The following is a 20,629-nucleotide window of genomic DNA, read 5'->3' as shown; positions in this document are numbered from 1 at the left end:
GTGATTGTGGGGAAGATGAGACAATAGAATATATTATTTTGCATTGTAGGAAACATCAAGTCCAGAGGAATAAGTTGGTTAGGAATCTTAGTAATATGAAAATGAAATTAGACATTGTTGATTTATTGCAAAAAGATTCAGGAAACAGAGGATATCAGGCTATATTTTATTTTTTAAAACAGTGTAAGTTGTATAATATGATAAGTATGTATAGATGTTATGTGGTCCACACTCCTTACCAGATGGTGGCGGTAATGCCTCCTTCAGTTGTTTGCCAACCGCCAATATAAAAGAAGAAGAGGGTAGAGGAGGCTTTCAAAGTAAACCAATCAGAGGCAGAGTTCAGTTTACACAGAAACGCCCCCAGCAGCCCTGCTCAGGTAAACTAGCAGATGTAAGATGCAACAATGGCGGGTCTGGAGGGAAGATTGCGTTTTCTAAGTGGAAGTACAGACACTACTTTATTCTCCTTGAGGTATGGAAAACAATAATACATTTAGTCATGATTTCCGGTTCCGATGGCCCCGCCCCCTCTTCCCAAACACGTGGATCTCTTCCGGGTTCTTCATCCTTTGTTCCCTGTTCGTCAGCAGCCCAGAAGCGGGAGTGTTGATAAAGCTGTAAGAGAGCTGCAGCAGCAGCAGTTGATGAACTCTGGAAAGAAGTCCAGCAGCTTGAGGAACATCTGGTCAAAGAAACTGGAGGGAAGCAGGAGCTCAAACAGCGGCAGGACGCAGCAGAGGAAGAGACACCAGATGATGGATGATGTTTTCCAGCCCAGATTAGGTTTGGATGTTTCCTTCTTCATGCCAACTGTGTGGATGGTAGTTAAAGTTTAGGAGCCGTTTTCAGTCTGCTGGTGGATTATTCCTCTGAATTAGAACTCGTTGTTAGGATAGTGAAACATCAGCAGGAGCTTCTGGAGCCCAGCTCAGAAATATTAGAGTTTGAAACGACAGAGGATCATCTAACTGCGGTGAAGTGAGCCGACGATCGCTGACGGTAGAAATCAGATGCGTCCATCCATGGTGTATTACGGTGTTTCAGTTTTAATGTTTGAGGAAGATGTTTATTGCTAATTATATGTGATATATATTTTAAAATAGCAGTTAGTGCTTGGGGGCCTGATTGTCGGTCAGTTTATCTGCTGAATTACCAGGTTTTAACTTTCATCTGCACCCACCTCAAGCAACAAAACTAACTACACCATAAAACCTCCACAATCAACTAGTTCTCCTTGTTTGCTTTGGGAAGAATATTGCCCCCTAGTGGCTGGTAGTGGCACCAATATATGTTTGTTATTAATGTAATAAAGGGGATTTAATAAAACCTTTAGTTGTTTTTTATAATCAAAGCTTTATGCTTCCTCCTGCCTTGAAATGATTTAGTAACAACAGGTCTGTTAAGGGAGTTAAACTTGTCTCGTTCATCCCAAGTGGCCGTGTGCATATTTTTTACTTTTTTTGGTTCAGTCACCAGGATTACATTAAGATCCAGGACGCGCCCCCATTAAATGTTGCGACCCAGCTCAGCCAGGGAAAGGGGAAGCGACATTAAACCGGGTGTTGTTGGTTTTTGAATAAAAGTTTTAACTTCCTAAAGTGAAGCTTCTGGGCCTGCCTTCAGAAGCTCACAAAAGCCTTTAAAGACACACCAGACAGGTCGCTAAACAAAACTCCTAGTTGCAAGCTAGGCAATACTAACAGCAAAGCCAACCAGCTTCCCAAACAAACAAACAAGCCAAAGTCAAGGTTAGACAGTTGCACGAGACACCCAACAACGACGCGAGCTGCTCAGACTAAATCACAGCCACCCTTATTGGCAGGTGTGGAGAGTTTATATAGGCTGATCTCTACTGTGATGAAGATGGAGCTGGAGATAAACAGTCCAATTTCCTTTGGCTGTGATGCATGTGGAAAAATATTTTGGCCACAAGTCAATTTTAGTTAAACTCATGAGAGTCCACACAGGAGACAAACCCTTTAACTGTGATGCATGTGGAAAAAGATTTTCTTTAAAATCATATTCATACAAACACATGACAAATCCACACAGGAGAGAAAAATCCTTTGGTTGAGATACTGGTGGTAACATGTTTGCCTTCAACACACAAGAATCCGAACTTGAGAGAAACGTTTTGGATGTGATAAATGTGATAAAAACCTAATTCAAATCTAAACCAACACACAAAGAAAAGCACCTACTGGTTATGATTGTGGAAAAAATTTAAGCATAATTTAAGACTCTTACATCATATAGCGTAGGGCTGAGTGATATGGCCTAGCAGTTCACCTCAGTAACAACAAATGATCGGTAACATTCACCTAAACACCCATCCGCCCTCTGCTGTTATAGTCCCAGAAAACAATGATGATGGAGTCTTGGTGTTTGTTCTTCCATGTCTGTTATCAGGTTAGCTAGCTAATGGTGGCAGAGTTGTGGAAGTCCCAGTTTCTCGTGCTTAGGAGGAGCAGCTCGCTTGTTTAGTTCCCCAGGGAGTGGATATCCACCAGGTAGATAGTGGTGTGAAAAAGTGATCTTCTCCTAAACCTAATAACTGGTTGGCCTAACCCTCAACAGCAACAACTGCAATAAAGCGTTTGTGATAACATGCAATGAGTCTTTTACTGCCCTGTGGAGGAATTTTGGTCCACTCATCTTTGCTGAATTGTTGTAATTCTGCCACGTTGGAGGGTTTTTTAACATGAACAAGCTTTTTCTCAGTTAAGATTTTAATACAGTTTTAAAGTGAACATTTATGCTTCAAACATGGGTTTTAATCCAACAAGGAGCTGTCTTACCTTCTTTGCCTCTGAAGCAACAAAACACTGAACTCCACTTTGACAAACCTCCTTAGAAACTGTTAAAGTTGCACCTCAACATGGAGTTTCTATTAAGTCTATAAAAGTCACAAATTGCAGGTGTGACAGGATTATTGATTCTAGTTTTATTGCTGCTGATAATAACATTACATCCATGGGGAAGACCTCTCTCCTACATTCAGCAGCTAAAGGAAACCTCTGCTCCAGTGGGAGGAGTTATGGCCCGGTGTCGATGGTCCTGTTTTGGTGTCTGCAGAAAATCATGTTAATGAAGTCAAATTGCACCGGTTTTATATTCTTCACTCTGGCTCCCAGCAGATATTAGGATTAGTTTGTGATATTGTTACCAAAGTGCTGCTCAGAATCTGTTGATGTGTTCCTTGTCCCAGGCTAAAAGCAAAGGGGAACAGGATCTATTAGCCAGTGGGTCCAAAGCTTGATGATAGTTTGGGACTTTGTTTGTGTGACTAACAAGGAGTTTGACTTCGGTTAAACAGTCCAAGTATGGGTGAAATTTGTTTTTTCTGTGACTCTGCCTTTCCAGTCTTCATCAGAGCAACATCCTGGGGAAAGAAACTATCTGTGGTGGCTGGTTTCAGCAGGCAGTGCTCTGTAGCGCCACCTGATGGTAAAAGTCTAAACAGCTTGTTTGCAGGGTGAGTTGAATCTGCAGAAATTTTAGCAGCTTTTTCATGACCCTAGACCTGTATAAGTCCTGGATGGAGGGAAGGTCAGCCCTGATGATCCTCTCTGTAGACCTGATTATTCGTTGCAGTCTGGACCTGTCCTGTTTTGTGGATGATCCAAACCACACTGAGATGGAGGAAGACAGGACAGACTGAATAATGGCAGTGGAGAAGATGACCAGCAGCTTCTGGGAAAGGTTGTACTTCTTGAGTTGCCTCAGGAAGACGGTCTCTGCTGGGCCTTATTCCGAACGCTGTCTATGTGTGAGGACCATCTCAGGTTTTGAGAAACTGTGGTTCCTAGGAACCCGAAGTGGTCCACAGTTGATACAGTGTTTTAGAGGATGGTGAGGAGGGGTGTGTAGGGAGCTGATCTCCAAAAGTCCACTAACATCTCTACAGCCTTGTGGTTCTGACCACACCAGTGTCCCAGCTGGTCTACCTCCTGTCTGTATGCAGACTCGTCATCATCCTGGATCAGGCCAATAACAGTGGTGTCTTCTGCAAACTTCAGGCGTTTCACAGACGGATCTGCTGAGGTGCAGTCATTTGTATAGGTTGAAATGTAGATTGAACGCCGAGCTGAAGCCCACAAACAGGATTCTGGCTTACATCACTGGGTGGTCGAGGTGTTGAGGGATGAAATATAGTCCCATGTTGATTGCATCACCTGCCGACCTGTTTGCCTGGTAGACAAACTGCGAGGGGTCCAGCAGGGGTCCTTCAGGTGCTTCAACACCAGTAGCTCAAAAGATTTCATGACCACAGATGTCAGGGAGACTGGCCCGTAGCCATTTAATCTTGTGAGGGTGGGTTTCTTGGGCACTGGGATGATGGAGCGTTTGAAGCAGGAGGGAACCTCACACAGCTTCAGTGACTTGTTGAAGATCTCATTGAAGATTGGTGCTAATTGATCAGCGCACACTCTCAGACATGTTGGAGAAATTCCATTGGGTCCTGTGGCTTTTCTTATTTTGTGGCTCCTAAAGATGATCTTTGCATCTTTCTCTGAGGTCGTTACTGCAGGCAGGGGGTCTGGAGGTAGGGGGTTGGTTGGTGTATCGCAAGAATTTGTCTGAATGGCACATGATAGGTGTGAAATGCTGCTTTTATAACCTGCAGTAAAAACTATTCAGCTGATTAGCAAGGTGAGAATTTTGTTCAGGGATGGAGGAGGGGGTCCTGTAGGCGGTCAGGCTTTTCAAGCCAGTCCAGACAGCAGTGGTGCTTCCATGTGAGAAGCCTTTTTTCAAATTTTCCACCATAGTTTGTCTTTTCTTGGTCAGTTTGTTCCTGGCCTGCTTATAGGGCTTGGGAATGTGACGCCGTGCATTTTGGAAATAGCGGTGGAAGACATAAGTAGTGGCAGGCATTTAGTTGGATCGGCGCTGTTTTGTTAAAATGGTAATGTTTTGTTGCGTCTGTAACTGCCACAGTCATTTTCATGGCCGTAAAGGAAAGGGGATCCCAAATGGATAGTGTTTTTTCAGTTTTCCAAAGTGGAAGAAAAACTACGGAGCTCAGCAGTCAGAGCTGGCTGGCAGCTATTAGTTGACCTAACATCACCTTCACCAACATTACACGACACATGTTGGTGTGTTCTCTGCGTCTCCACTCAGGTAAGTTTCAAGTAGTAATATTTAAATAATTTTTCTTAGCTAAAAAGCTGCACATAAGCTGCTAAGCTTCATACGTCTAACCAGCTACCAGGGAGGAAAACTCTGCCACTACTGCCTCCATGGAGGTAACCGTTCAGATTGCAGACATGGATCATCAGAAACAACACTTAACATGACTGTTTAGCATTGCACTGGCACCAAGCGTGTAGTGGGCTAAGAAATGTTGTTTGGGAGACATGTTTTTGTGTACATGTTATCTGCATGTACCTTAGTGAGAACAACAGTGTTGAGGTGATTTACTCAGTAAATCTGAAGATCCTGCACCCTTCCGTTGGTGAACTGCAGTTGAGCTTCCTGGGACATGTAATTTCGGAATTGCACTCACTCCACATACAAAGCAACCAAACACGTTGGGTAACTTTACTTCTAGAAGCTCATTTAAGTTGCTGGTCCACTCACTGTGATTGTATGGGTCGAGCCTGTTAACTGACCAGATTTCTTTTTGAGGTATCGCTGTCTCCAAATGCTATTTAGTTTGTTTCGGTACGGAATCCGTGACTTGCTCTACTTACGATCCATTGCTTTCACGGGTAGCTTCTGTCAGTGACGCCGGTGTTTCCACCGACAAAATGATGGCAGCAATCCCAGAGTGCAATGCGTCATGACGTCCATAGGGCTTGGTCTCCACTGCTGTGAGCTGCTTCCTTTTCTGTGTGCAGTTTCATCAGATCTGAAGGGAGCCGAGGTTTGCTGTTATTGTAAGTGCAGAAGGTCTTGGTCTGCACACACATGTCCTCCCAGAAGCTGATGTATGATGTCATCACATAATTGAGTCGGTTTAAGTCAGTGGCTGAAGTTTCAAGAACTGTCCAATCTGCGCACTCAAAGCAGGCCTGTAACATCTGCTTTGATTCATCAGTCCACTTCTTAACAGTCCGAACAACTGGTTTGGAAGTTTTTAATTTCTGTTTTTAGGTTGGGATGAGATGGACCAGAAGATGGTCAGAAAGTCCCAAAGCAGCCCTGGTGACTGCGTGATATGCATCCTTTATAATTGTGTATCAGTTTTCCAGAATGTTTTTCTCTGGTGGGACACTTAATGTGCTGTCTGTATTTGGGAAGTTCATTGATGAGGTTTGCTCTGTTAAAATCCCAAAGAATAATGAAGAGACAGTCGGGATGTTTTTTCTCCACATCTGTTATCTGCACAGCTAGATGACTTTCTGCCTCATTGATGGAGCCTTGAGGTGGAATATAAACACTGTTGTAATTATGAATCTGAGAATATTATTTAATATTAATACTTTAATATTTTATCAAATAATATTTGGGTCTGTTAAGGGTTGTCCTGTGAATACCAGCCCAGTAAGGTGATGGTATTAGGACAAAATAGAAAGGTGTGAGACGAGCTCTGACATTATTGAACAGCATAAACTCTGCACATATATGGAATGAATTTACACAATTTCTTAAAATACAAGAATTTATTAACAAAAATAAGTCAACTCAAAGTCAAACATATTTCAATCAACAAACTCTTTACTTTGCTAAAACAATCCAACTAAACTACCAAGCAGAATTAAAGAATAATGAAGACTAATGGGCTATGTACAATATAAACAAGTTGATTAAAGATGATTGGAAATCATGACCAAAAAGAGTGATGCAACATTACCATGCAATGTTTATGTTTGAGAACCAAGGATTATCTTGAAGAATCTGGAAGTGAAGTTAAGTTAGTCTTGGAACCAACTTAGGCAATAATCTGCAACATTTAGACAACCATTCACAATGCAAGATCAGATAAAATATTATTTTAATAAAATAATGTTTTAAAGAACGATTTGCTGAATAAAACCAACCTTCTGGATGACTAATTCTCAACGGTGTCTAATTAACTGCCTTTATTTATTGAAATAATATTTGAAGAAATATTATTAAGGGAGTATTTTGGAAAAGAACCAAATCTTTCTGGAGAAATGGGGCTTAATGGTGTTTACTTAGTTATCAAATCTAGTAAATGATGTTCAGGCACTATTACTCACTAGCTTGAAAACCAACAACCTTTCTGTTGAATAGTCTTTAGTAGCAAGCATGTGTTCTTACCAGTTAGCCGTTAAGCTAACAAAGAAGCGGATAGCTTAGCACCAGAATCAACACATACCTTTAAAATACCAGGGTTAATAAAAGGGTTCAAATGCATAAGTGTGGACGGCGCGTTATGAGCAATGTTCTGTTTAAAATCACCCTTTAAAATAAACTTTATCCCAACCTTAAAACATACAAAGAACACAAACCGGCACGTGTGCTACAGATAGCATGCTAGCACTAAGATAGCCGAGTTTCACAAAACTTCATAACATGAAAACGTTCAGATTATTTCATCCTAACTGTTAATGTGCCCAAACCTAACCGCTGACCATGGTGAGGAAATGTTGTCCAAGGGCGAAGTTTGAAGAAACGTCCACAGTCAACAAGCGGTTAGCTTTCAGCTAACCTCTGCGTTCGCTCTGTGAACAAAGGGGTTAGCTCCGGAGAGCTGGGCGGCTCGTCCAGTCCGCTGCGGTCTCTGCTGTCTTCCTTCCAGGCTGGGAGACTGCGTCTTTGCCGGGGCTTCTCTCGAACACCGTTTGCGTCTGCGGGGCCTTGGAGAGACAGTCAGCAATGCTTGTACCTTAATTATCCCCGTTCATGAATGAAAATACCGGATACACAGTATTACACAGTTTACACAGACAGTATTTCATTCTACTTAACTTTGCATATGATCGATGATTGTATGGCTTCCTTGGATCCAGTTGAATTTGTCTTTTTGCCAGCAAAAGACATCAGCGCGCTTTGTTCCCCTCCTATCCCAATGGTCATCGGTGTGGAAGAGGGCAACTTGTGGGAAGGTGGGGGTTTTATGCAGGCAGTGGCATCACTGGGAAGTCCTCTGCTACCCCCCTTCCCCCTTCGGAGTTTAATGTTGAAATCCATGGCTGTAGGTCCCAACAACACCAACTCCCTTGGTGAATAAAACGGTTTACAGTTTATGATTAATGACTCCAGGTCAGGACTACATGTCTTCACACATTGATATCTCTGCACCAGCTTTTGTTTTTATAAAATCAGATCCCGCCTCCTCGCTTTTTTCCCAATAAGTCAGTGTTATGGTCTGCTCTTAACAGCTGAAAGCCTGGAATCCGAAGTGCTGGTCCTCGATGCTGTATTATTTATGTCAGGGTTCAGGGCAAATGGACTGAACCTATATAGCGCCTTCCCAGTCATACACTCAAAGCGCTTTACACTAGGGCCACATTCACCCAATGTGTACTCAAACATTCATACACCAACATGCAGATCGGTAGGCAACTTGAGGTTAAATGCCTTGCCCAGGGGCACATCGACATATGGCAGAAGGAAGCTAGAATCGAACTCTATGGCCTAGTTTTAGTTATGCCAATGATTCTGGGTCAATGACACACAAGATTAAAGGAGGAACTTGATGCAGAGTAACCAACATGTCTGAGTGAAGAATTACATCAGTTCCCACCTCAGCCTCTCCTAAGGGGACCTAGGATCCAAGAGGGTTTTGACCTTAAAATGCTGTGATAAAGTGAAGCTTTTCCTTTGTCTGATCAGAACAGTTACAGCACGGCTCCTAGGCACATGGCTGATGCTGGAAGACCGCTTCTCCCTTGCAAGGCTAAATTAATAAAGCTGAGTAAGTGATGATCAGCGATCTCTTACTTTGTTGAATGATTTTCGTTCCACCACACTGGCAAAGACGTTGAATAATTAAACCTCACTCAGTTTCTTACCTTTTGTTTCTTACAGTATTCCATTTAATTTTAGAATTAATTTCATTTGAACTTTGTAGGCTGCACAGTGCATGCGTGGGTTCTCTCTGGGTACTCCGGCTTCCTCCTACAGTCCAAAGACATTTGGTTTCTCTAAATTTCCCCAATTCGGTGTGTGAATGAGTGTGTGCATAGTTGTTTGTGTGTTGCCCTGCGATGGACTGGCGGCCTGTCCAGGGTGTACCCCCACCTCCCCCGTACTCCGGCTTCCTCGTACAGTCCAAGAACATGACTGTTAGGTTAATTGGACTCTGAATTATGAATAGGTGTGTGCATAGTTGTTTGTTGTCTTGACAAGTGTCAAACAAAAGTGTTTTCAAGGTGTTTTATATCTTGCAAAATATGTCCTTCATTTTTGTAAGCGTTTGTTCAATTAAGTATATGCGATTCATGTATGTCTTTGGAGCCGAGCCTAAACAAGAATTTCATTATGGTGACATAATGACAATAAAGATTCTTGATCCTTACTTCTATTTTGTTGCAGCTGTGGTTGTTTTAAAGTGCGTTACAAAGTAGTAGCATACTCTGAAGTATGAACATAAAATAGTTATAAAATACATAATAATAATAACTAGAAAATGTCTGAAGAAATTTAGAAAGGACCTGCCTCTAGAGCCAAAGGTTCTGTGGCTGGGTTAGGCTCAGCTTGTGTCAGGGTAGGACCTTGAAAAGCTTTAAAAAACTGTAAAATTCTGTGTGATTGTACCAGTGTTATGACCAAAAAGGTGTTCATGTGTGCCTGAAACAGCATCCAGGGTTCATTATGTGAGGTTAAAACATGCCCTCTGACCTGACCTTATTATACAAAATACATAAGGCCAATGACAGTAGTTGCAGGGCTGCTTTGCACACAAGATTCAGAGGGACAATTACACGCTGGTCATTTTTTTTCCATGTGTCACAAATGTGGACACAACTGCTCTACAACAACAAACATCTTACCAGATATTTATCCAAGGAATGAAAAACAATGACCAACATTTTATAGATTTTGAGGGACGTAATTGAATGTCTGTAGGGAACAAAATCTTGGAGGTCACAGTAAATATTAGAGGACAAATTGTTGTAAAAATTTTCAATTTTCTATGTGAAGTATGAACAGTAAGAGCACTTTGACAAAACTAAAATCAGTGTTTCATTTTTCTTGTGAACATGGTTACTCACAGTGACGCTAGAAGTAGTAGCACATCTCTAACATCTGAGCCGCATGTTTTGACATACACTCACCAGCCACTTTATTAGGTACACCTTGCTACTACCGGGTTGGACCCCCTTTTGGCTTCAGAACTGCCTTAATCCTTGGTGGCGTAGATTCAACAAGGTACTGGAAACTGCAGATTTGTCGGCTGCATCCATGATGCGAATCTCCCGTTCCACCACATCCCAAAGGTGCTTTATTGGATTGAGATCTGGTGACTGTGGAGGCCATTTGATTGCGGAGAACTTATCGTCATGTTCAAGAAACCAGTCTGAGATGATTCGTACTTTATGACATGGCGCCTTATCCTGCTGGAAGTAACCATCAGAAGATGGGTACACTGTGGTTATAAAGGGATGGACATGGTCATCAACAATACTCAGGTAGGCTGTGGCATTGACACTATGCTCAATTGGTACCAAGGGGCCCAAAGTGTGCCAAGAAAATATCCCCCACACCATTACACCACCACCACCAGCCTGAACCGTTGATACAAGGCAGGATGGATCCATGCGTTCATGTTATTGAAGCCAAATTCTGACCCTACCGTTCAAATGTCGCAGCTGAAATCGAGACTCATCAGACCAGGCAATGTTTTTCCAATCTTCTATTGTCCAATTTTGGTGAGCCTGTGCCAATTGTAGCCTCAGTTTCCTGTTCTTAGCTGTCAGGAGTGGTACCCGTGTGGTCTTCTGCTGCTGTAGCCCATCCGCCTCAAGGTTCGACTTGTTGTGTGTTTAAAGATGCTCTTCTGTATGCCTTGGTTATAACAAGTGGTTATTTGAGTTACTGTTGCCTTTCTATCAGTCTGGCCATTCTCCTCTGACCTCTGGCATCAACAAGGCATTTGCACCCACAGAACTGCCGCTCACTGGATATTTTCTCTTTTTCGGACCATTCTCTGTAAACCCTAGAGATGGTACGGCATGAAAATCCCAGTAGATCAGCAGTTTCTAAAATACTCAGACCAGCCCGTCTGGCACCAACAACCATGCCACATTCAAAGTCACTTAAATCACATTTCTTCCCCATTCTGATGCTCGTTTTGAACTGCAGCAGATTGTCTTGACCATGTCTACATGCCTAAATGCATTGAGTTGCTGTCATGTGATTGGCTGATTAGAAATTTGTGTTAACGAGCAGTTGGACAGGTGTACCTAAATAAATTGGCTGGTGAGTGTATATCAGATTGTTTATCTAGTTCTAATCTTTATCATCTTTGTAACATTGTGATGGTAAAGTTGTTCATTATGCATATAAAGTGTTTTAATGATGTCTGCAGATGTTAAAGAAGAGGCTCCTGAAGAACAGAGTCCTGATATGGACCAGCAGGAGCTGGAGCCCCTCCACATAAAGGAGGAAAGTGAAAGAATTTGGGCCAGACAGGATGAAGAACAACTGAATGTGAAGAAGGAGACTGATGATACCAGGTTTCCATTAACTGTTGTTCATATGAAGAGTGAAGAGGATGAAGAGAAACCTCTGTTCTCTCATCTTCATCAACACCAGACAGAAGACAGAGATCTTCCAAGCAGCAGCTCAACTGACCAGATAAAAGCAGAAATTAAAGTAGAGGACTGTGGGACAGCAGAATCCAGCAGGAACCCAGATCTAAATAATCATGGAGGCTCTTCCAACTATTCAGAGACTGAAGACAGTGAAGATGATGAAGAGGATGATGATGTGAAGCTTCATAAATCTGAGATTAAATGCTTGTCAGACTCTGAAACTGAAGACAGTGAGGAGGATTGGAAGGAGAGCAGGACTCCAGGGTCAGGCCGAAACACTGTCAACAAATCTTTGAGCTGCTCTGAGTGTGGGGGAAAATTTGCTAACAGACGCTCTCTTCAGAGTCACATGACATGTCATCCAAGATTAACGTCTTCAAATTGTTCTGGTAATGAGACTTGTTTCAGAGAAAAACAAATGTTAGATTCACTGACGAAGTTTCAGACAGGTAGTAAAAAGTTTAATTGTGGTGAGTGTGGTCATGGTTTTACCAGGAAATATAATTTAAAACAACACACAAAAGTCCACACTGGGGAGAAACCTTTTATTTGTGATGCATGTAGAAAACGATTTTCCTCCAAGTCAAAATTAAACACACACATGAGAATCCACACAGGAGATGAACCTTTTGGTTGTGATGCTTGTGGAAAAAGATTTGTCTACAAGTCAGTTTTAAACAGGCACATGAGAATTCACAAAGGAGACAAACCCTTTGGTTGTGATGTATGTGGAAAAAGATTTGTCTTCAAGTCACAATTAAACACACACATGAGAATCCACACAGGAGATAAACCCTTTGGTTGTGATGTATGTGGAAAAGGTTTTGTGCAGAAGTCAACTTTAGATAAACACATGAGAATCCACACAGGAGATAAACCCTTTGGTTGTGATGTATGTGGAAAAAGATTTGTGCAGAAGTCAACTTTAGATAAACACATGAGAATCCACACAGGAGATAAACCTTTTGGTTGTGATGTATGTGGGAAAAGATTTTGCTACAAATCAGAATTAAACACACACATGAGAATTCACACAGGAGATGAACCTTTTGGTTGTGATGCTTGTGGAAAAAGATTTGTCTTCAAGTCACAGTTAAACAGACACATGAGAATCCACACAGGAGACAAACCCTTTGCTTGTGATGTATGTGGAAAAAGCTTTGTGCAGAAGTCAACTTTAGATAAACACATGAGAATTCACACAGGAGACTAACCTTTGCTTGTGATCCATGTGGAAAAAGTTTTGCTTCAAAATCATATTTAAACAAACACATGACAAATCCACACAGGAGAGAAAAAACATTTGGTTCAGATGCTTGTGGCAACTTCTTTGCCTTCAAGTCATCTTTAAACATACACACAAGAATCCAAACTGGAGAGACACTTTTTTGATGAAATAAAAGATAAACCCTTTGCTGCTTATGATTGTGGAAAAGATTTTAGCATAATTTAAGACCCTCTTTACACCATATTGCGTAGGTCCCAGGAAACAATGTTTTTCCACGTCTGTTATCAGTTTAGCTAGCCAATAGTGGCAGATTTGTGGAAGTCCCAGTTGCTTGTGCTGAAAAGCAGCAGCAGCCGCTTATTTAGTTTGCCGGGAGTGGATATACACCAGATAGATAGTGGTGAAAAAGTGTTTGCCACCTAAACCTAATAACTGGTTGGGCTAACCCTCAACAGCAACAACTGCAATAAAGCGTTTGCTATAACATGCAATGAGTCTTTTACAGCCCTATGGAGGAATGTTGGTCGACTAATTTTTGCAGAATTGTTGTAATTCTGCCACATTGGAGGGTTTTCGAACATGAACAAGCTTTTTCTCAGTTAAGATTATAATACAGTTTTAAAGTCACACATTAACTGTGACTGTCTTATTTTTTTCAGAAGTAGAAAACTACAAGTATAATCAAAGCAACATTTATGATGATTTTCTATTTTTCTACAATTATTAAATGTAATGAAGAGTGGTAATGTTAATCAATTGTGATGTATTCATAAAAATGAAGTGATGGTTTTTTTTTAGCTATAACTGGTATGAGAGCAAGAAGCAGATAAATGGTGTGTTAGAAAGTTTGAGGCTGAGCAGATAAGGAGGGCACCATGGCTTGGGAGCCAGAGGCGGCAGAGACATAACATTAGGACGGGAGGGGCAGAGGAGAGCCAGCTCATGGGAACTGGGCATGGATGGAAGGTCAACGAGCAAGATCAAGTCATAACAAGCATGGGAGCGAGAAATGAGAAGCCAGGTTCATGCTGTTTTCATCAGTCTGAAGTTAAAAAAAACAGGCAAAAGTCATAACACAGGGAGCCAGCTGCAGGCTGTTTACAACTCTGTCTACGGAGGCCAAGAAAAAAAAGTAAAGGCGACCATGTAACTCAATGATGGGATAGCTTGCCCAGCAACAGGGGATGAGCAGTGAGGCTATCTGCACTATAAAAACGGCCAAAGAAAGAAATGGGGTTGTTTCCTCGCAGAAGACTAGCGAACAAGATCGGACGAAGAAAGAAGCTACAGATGAATCAGAAGACCGGAGACGCAGCCCCTATGACAATTCTGCATTATAGAGAGGATCAACCCGTGGGCTATGAGAAGAGCTGCAACTCAGAATTGAGAATCTGAATTTCATCTGTTGCATTTTTTCCCAAGACAACTGAAGTGAACTTGGTCAGTGAACAACTGATTGCTCTAAGTTTCAGGCTTCTGGAAATCTTGAACACACCTCCTTTAGGTTTCCTTCAACTATTCAGGCTCTGGAAGCTACCGACTTTTGAAACATGCCAACAAAGTTTCCGTTTTTTTAAATAAAAATTTTTTTTTTTCAACTTTACCATTGAAACCCCGAACATCAGCGCCTGTCCACTTAGAGGAAGAAAACTGAAGATTTGCCTCTCACCCAAGAAAAAAATCATTCTTGCCTACTGAAGAAATCATTCTGTTCGGATCCATGGTGAGCCTCCGTCTCCAAAGCCTCTTCAGCCTTACCAGTTTCAGCATTAGGGAAAGATAGGTAAAGTTGATTTATTTATATTATTCAATTTTTTTAAGTTTTGCTGATTGTTAATCTGTTACTGACCCCTGCAAAAGCATTACTAATTAAAGAAAGCATATAAAATTCTAGATTTATTGTGGACAGTCAATTATTTGAGTCGCCTTATTTTTGGGTTTTTTGTTGGTGGTAAAAAGTCTTGTTGCCTGGTTCCAAATGATTTTAGGAGGTTTTTATTGGTTGCCTTAAGCCAAACTTGTTAAAACAATGCCCTTGGGGCTTGTGCCAAGCTAACATCAACCTAACCCATATACCAATTGAAAGTTGTAAAATAGGTAATGAGCAGCCGTTAACAGAAGTGACTGTCGAGGAGTGGATGACTGCTTTGGACTACTCAGTTGTCCAGCCTACCAGTTGAAGAAGGGCGAGACTTTTAGATGTAGGCTGTTAGAGGTTAGGCGTGTCATTTCCCGACACCAGCTTAAACAGATTTTCCAGTAAACCTGCTAAGAAAGACCATCCAGGTTTAGGGAAGTCCGGAACCGTTGGATTGAGAGCTGGATTGAGCAATTCCCTTCGAAATAGGGAAGTAGGAGGGAGGGGTTAGCTCATCGGACAACAAAACCATCAGTTAAATGTACCCAAAACTGCAGTTATCGCTCTTTTCCATCTTTTTGAGTTTTTACGGATGCCGTTCGGTCTTAAAGATGCTGCACAGACGTTCCAGCGAATCATGGACTCAGTATTGCAGGGCATGCTGTTTTTGTTTGTCTATTTGGATGATATCCTGGTGGCTAGTCCTTCTACCTACGAACACATGGTGCATCTCCAGGAGCTGTTTGTGCATCTCAGTGAGCATGGCCTGATCGTGAACCCAGCTAAATGCAAGTTCGGTCTGCCTGCTGTTGAGTTCCTAGGACACAAGGTGTCACCTCAGGGGGCGGTTACTCTGCCTGCCAAGGTTGAAATGGTTTCGGTTTTTCCTCGTCCCCCCTCTGTGAAGCCCCTGCAGGAGTTTTTGGAGATGGTGTACTTTTATAACAGTTTCATTCCACAAGCTGCTCACCTTATGCATCCATTCTATGAAGCACTTAAAGGTGAAAAAGGTGACCAGCAAATAGAGTGGACCCCCGACAGGCTACAGGCATTCAATGATTCCAAAAAAGCCCTGGCTAATGCTGCGCTGTTCACCCACTTGTCCCCTACGGCTCCTGTGGCCCTGACTACCGATGTCTCTGTTTATGCAATGGTGTAGTAGCTTGTGTCCATCCTTAATCTAAGTGTGCTGCAGCATTCTAATCAGCCCAGTTACAGCCTGCTCCACAATCAAACCCAGTGCACCAACCACAGGTCATTCACGACAAACCTTGGGCCATTTGTCATTGTAATGTATGTCAATGAGCATTCTTATCCTATTATAACAAAAGGGAAACATTAGAACTTATGCTTTATATTATTATGGTATAAGTGGGAAAAACAGCTATGAGTCATATTAATAAAGCTTATCCCTAACATCCCCCCCTGATGAGGTGTCCTTCAAAGGCACCTCACTAATTAAGACCAGCTAACCCCATAGGCACTGGGTAGATCTTGGACCATCTGCAACTGGGTAACCACCCCCCGAAACAATCATTCAACCCTAACTCATTCACGTGGTTCCTCCCCCCTCCCTGGAGGAACGCCATCTCTCCAGTAGACCCCTGGTTGTGTCTAAGCAAAAGGTGATACACCTGGTGGAGATAATTCTAACCCCATCAAACTTGTTTGTGTATGATTATGAGGAAAGAAAGGACAACAGCCTGAAGCACAGCAGAAAATTCTATCTAACATCATGTGAATCAGTTAATGTAGATCCTAAGTGTTGATCAACTTCGTCCATCTTCGCTCCCCCTCAGACTGGCATCCATCCCCAAATGTCCAGAAAATAAGTAGAACGATAAACACCAGGAATGAACTAATTCATTTCAATTCAGTTTATTTATATAGCGCCAATTCACAACACATGTTGTCTCAAGGCACTTCACAGCAGTCAGGTTCATACATTCCAATTAATCGTAGTCATTGAACAGTGCAGTCGGATTCAGTTATTTATTCAAATTGGATAAAAAGTGTTTCTGTCTAAAGAAACCCAGCAGATTGCATCCAGTCAGTGACTTGCAGCATTCCCTCCTCCCGGATGAGTATGTAGAGACAGTGGACAGTCACTGGTGTTGACTTTGCAGCAATCCCTCATACTGAGTGTAGCATATCTGTAAAGATAACAGTATACTATATTTTAAATCAATGTAAATGGATGGTGACCAATAAGGTCAATGGGCTAGTTTTTCTCAGAAGATAGATACGACTCATGAAGGAGCAGACAAACTAGAAGTTTGCCGTTGCATGTGCCTTGTATTTAAAGTGAGAAAAATTATATACATATTTACAACATCAATGAAACATCCGAATGGCCATATAAAATGTGCAAAAGAAAAACAAAATTAATCAATCCCACAGTTCCTTAATTGATAGACCCACACTCTTCAGTTCATCCACCCCAAGCTGGGGTTGGTTAGAGGTCCCACACAAGTTAATTATAGAGGGCTTGGTGCCGTGCAGGTCATGGACTTACATAAGTCAGATCAGAGTGGGGACAAATTGTTCGCTGGCCTGCAAGGAGCCTCCTACCAGCCTGGCAGGAGAATCAGAAGTCTTCATGCACCAAAAGTGCAATCGTTCTTAGGCTCTAGGCCTGGATCTTCAGCTCGCCATCAAAACCTGGCCTAAATAATAAAATACGACCATTTTTCCAATATATATATATATATATTATATAGAAAATCAAAACATTCCAGTTTACACACAAATTCAATAAATGGCACTCTTTGCACTATAAATAATTTCAATCATTTTCAGTCAATATGCATATTCAATAAATATAAAGTTCAATATAAATTACATTCATGAAGAAAAATCCAATAAATATGCACCATATAAATTAGTTGACATGAAATGTAAAAAAAACCAACTAAACAAGTGCTCAATAATTATTTAAAGGACTTTATTGTCCACCAAATGGGTTATTCAAACTAGTATGGGCATCTGAATTTACATAGTCAGTAGTTTAGCAGCTACATCAACAAACGGTGACATCAATGAGCTAACGCTAAGTCACACACAGAAACACTCAGTTTATATCTCACACAACCGGGTTTTTCCCGTCTCATCTCCTCTCGGCTCACAGTAGTTGGCTCATACAGCTCTGCTCCTCCCAACGCGTCCTAATCTTTCATACTTCCCCACTCCAGCTAATATACCTAGCAGATGGGCTGCGGTGGTACATGTGACCCTGATATTCAACAGCGATTGACAGTGTAGTAGTCTCGCGAGAATTGCTGACATTATATTAAAACTATCTTGAGATTTGAGAGATAAAGGGCCTAAAGAGTGTAAAAATCGGAGAATGAGGAAATGGAAGTTAAAATTTACACTTCAGGTCAAGCCACTTTTGAACCAGAAACAGCGGCAGAAGCGCCTGACCTGGGCTACAGAGAAGCAGCACTGGACTGTTGCTCAGTGGTCCAAAGTACTTTTTTTGGATGAAAGCAAATTCTGCATGTCATTCGGAAATCAAGGTGCCAGAGTCTGGAGGAAGACTGGGGAGAAGGAAATGCCAAAATGCCAGAAGTCCAGTGTCAAGTACCCACAGTCAGTGATGGTCTGGGGTGCCGTGTCAGCTGCTGGTGTTGGTCCACTGTGTTTTATCAAGGGCAGGGTCAATGCAGCTAGCTATCAGGAGATTTTGGAGCACTTCATGCTTCCATCTGCTGAAAAGCTTTATGGAGATGAAGATTTCATTTTTCAGCACGACCTGGCACCTGCTTACAGTGCCAAAACCACTGGTAAATGGTTTACTGACCATGGTATCACTGTGCTCAATTGGCCTGCCAACTCTCCTGACCTGAACCCCATAGAGAATCTGTGGGATATTGTGAAGAGAACGTTGAGAGACTCCAGACCCAACACTCTGGATGAGCTAAAGGCCGCTATCGAAGCATCCTGGGCCTCCATAAGACCTCAGCAGTGCCACAGGCTGATTGCCTCCATGCCACGCCGCATTGAAGCAGTCATTTCTGCAAAAGGATTCCCGACCAAGTATTGAGTGCATAACTGTACATGATTATTTGAAGGTTGACATTTTTTGTATTAAAAACACTTTTCTTTTATTGGTCGGATGAAATATGCTAATTTTGTGAGATAGGAATTTTGGGTTTTCATGAGCTGTATGCCAAAATCATCCGTATTAAGACAATAAAAGACCTGAAATATTTCAGTCAGTGTGCAATAAATCTAAAATATATGAATGTTAAATTTTCATCATGACATTATGGAAAATAATGAACTTTATCACAATATGCTAATATTTTGAGAAGGACCTGTAGCAGAACCACCTTTCACTACAGTTACACCTGAAACTGGATTTCTTGCTCATTCTTCTTTGCAAAGGAGGTCAAGCTCAGTCAAATTGGATGGAGAGCAGCTGTGAAGAGCAATTTTCAAATATTGCCACAGATTCTCAAAGTTTATTGTCAAAGTCTGGACTTTGACTAGGCCATTCTAACACATAAACATGCTTTGATGTAAACCATCCCCTGGTAGTTCTGGCTCTATGTTTAGGGTTGTTGTTCTGCTGGAAGGTGAACCTCCATCCCAGTCTCCAGTCTTCTGCAGCTTTAAAGAGGTTTTCTTCCAGGATTGTCCTGATTTATCTCCATCCATCTTCCATCAACTCTGACCAGCTTCCCAACAAACAAATGTTTCTTTGTTTTTCTTTCAGCAGAGAATGATGAAGATCCTGCATTTTCCCTGCTTGTCTGTTTGCTACCTCTGCAGGTCATTGTCTTCCAGTCCATGAATAAATCCTGGACGCCTGAACTCAGGTGAGACGAACTTAAACGATATTAGAAGTTTAAAAGACAGCAGGTAGATAAAAAAGGACTGAAGCAGTGATGAAACAGAAGAGCATCTACAACACTGACAACAACTGCTAGAAGACAAACACCTTTATTCTTGATGCAAAGGAAGTCAGATCTGTCTGTGAGGGTCAAGGTGTTCATCATAATGATTTCATTTAACAGAAAAGTTCAGTGTTTTATGAAAAATAAAGAATGAAGCCAGGAAACCTAAGTATGAGGACAAGGGAAAACTTCTCACTAACAGAATCATTGTGAGTTACCAAGGAGGTTTACCTGAGCTCTATGAAACAGAGCATTGATAAACCAAGGTGCAGGAGCATAAACTAAATGTTATAAAGACTAAATGCACAAGGTAAGGTAAGGTAAGGTAAGTTTATTTATATAGCGCTTTTCAGCAACGAGACACTCAAAGCTCTGTACATACAATTACAATACAATCACAAAGCAAATAAACACAGATACAGACACAGAAAAACAAATCAAATGATAAAATCAAACAACAGGGGTAATTTAAAAAATAAAATAAAGAAAATAGAATGATGGACAAGAAAATGAAAGGAAAATTGGACTGAAAACACAACTAAACATGCCTAGATGTCCCAGTCAAAGGCCGCTCTAAACAAATAAGTTTTTAATCTTGATTTAAAGCAACTTAGGGTTTTGGCGCTTTTACAGTTTTCTGGGAGTTTATTCCAGATTAGGGGAGCATAAGAACTAAAAGCTGCTTCTCCATGTTTGGTTCTGGTTCTGCAGAGTAGATTTGAGCCAGAAGACCTGAGAGGTCTGGGTGGTTGATACACTGACAACAAGTCTGTAATGTATTTTGGTGCTAAGCCATTCAGTGATTTATAGACTAACAGAAGTATTTTAAAGTCTATTCTCTGAGCTACAGGGAGCCAGTGTAGGGACTTTAGAACCGGGCCGATGTTCTCCAGTTTCTTAGTTCTAGTGAGGACGCGGGCAGCAGTGTTCTGGATCAACTGCAGCTGTTTGATCCACTTTTTAGGCA

The 20,629-nt window shown here is 41.6% G+C and overlaps 4 protein-coding genes across 9 annotated transcripts in view; 2 read left to right on the top strand and 2 right to left on the bottom strand.

Moving 5' to 3' along the window:
* Nucleotides 1-20,629, bottom strand: part of LOC124861391 (NACHT, LRR and PYD domains-containing protein 3-like) — a 923,911-nt gene that overhangs the window by 199,437 nt on the left and 703,845 nt on the right. The gene's annotated exons all lie outside the window — the stretch shown is intronic.
* LOC124861426 (gastrula zinc finger protein XlCGF57.1-like) overlaps nt 1-20,629 on the top strand; it is a 1,067,819-nt gene that overhangs the window by 735,156 nt on the left and 312,034 nt on the right. The gene's annotated exons all lie outside the window — the stretch shown is intronic.
* LOC124861475 overlaps nt 1-20,629 on the bottom strand; it is a 337,361-nt gene that overhangs the window by 28,117 nt on the left and 288,615 nt on the right. The window lies entirely within an intron of this gene.
* LOC124861459 (zinc finger protein OZF-like) lies at nt 372-13,088 on the top strand. Its single transcript, XM_047355254.1, has 2 exons — nt 372-786; nt 11,450-13,088. Exons 1-2 carry the CDS (start codon nt 519-521, stop codon nt 12,886-12,888), a joined length of 1,707 nt encoding a protein of 568 aa, XP_047211210.1. The 5' UTR covers nt 372-518; the 3' UTR covers nt 12,889-13,088.

This window comes from Girardinichthys multiradiatus, chromosome 24 (genome assembly GCF_021462225.1).
Source record: "Girardinichthys multiradiatus isolate DD_20200921_A chromosome 24, DD_fGirMul_XY1, whole genome shotgun sequence".
NCBI lineage: Eukaryota > Metazoa > Chordata > Actinopteri > Cyprinodontiformes > Goodeidae > Girardinichthys > Girardinichthys multiradiatus.
Note: the sequence above shows the minus strand (reverse complement) of the source record. Positions and strands in the feature narration are given on the sequence as shown.

What these genes read in the sequence shown, in the direction of transcription:
- LOC124861459 (XM_047355254.1), top strand. Translation starts at nt 519, where the DNA reads ATGGCCCCGCCCCCTCTTCCCAAACACGTGGATCTCTTCCGGGTTCTT. An exon ending in TGTTTTCCAGCCCAGATTAG is followed by an intron (nt 787 to 11,449) that starts GTTTGGATGTTT and finishes TGATGTCTGCAG; the next exon opens with ATGTTAAAGAAGAGGCTCCT.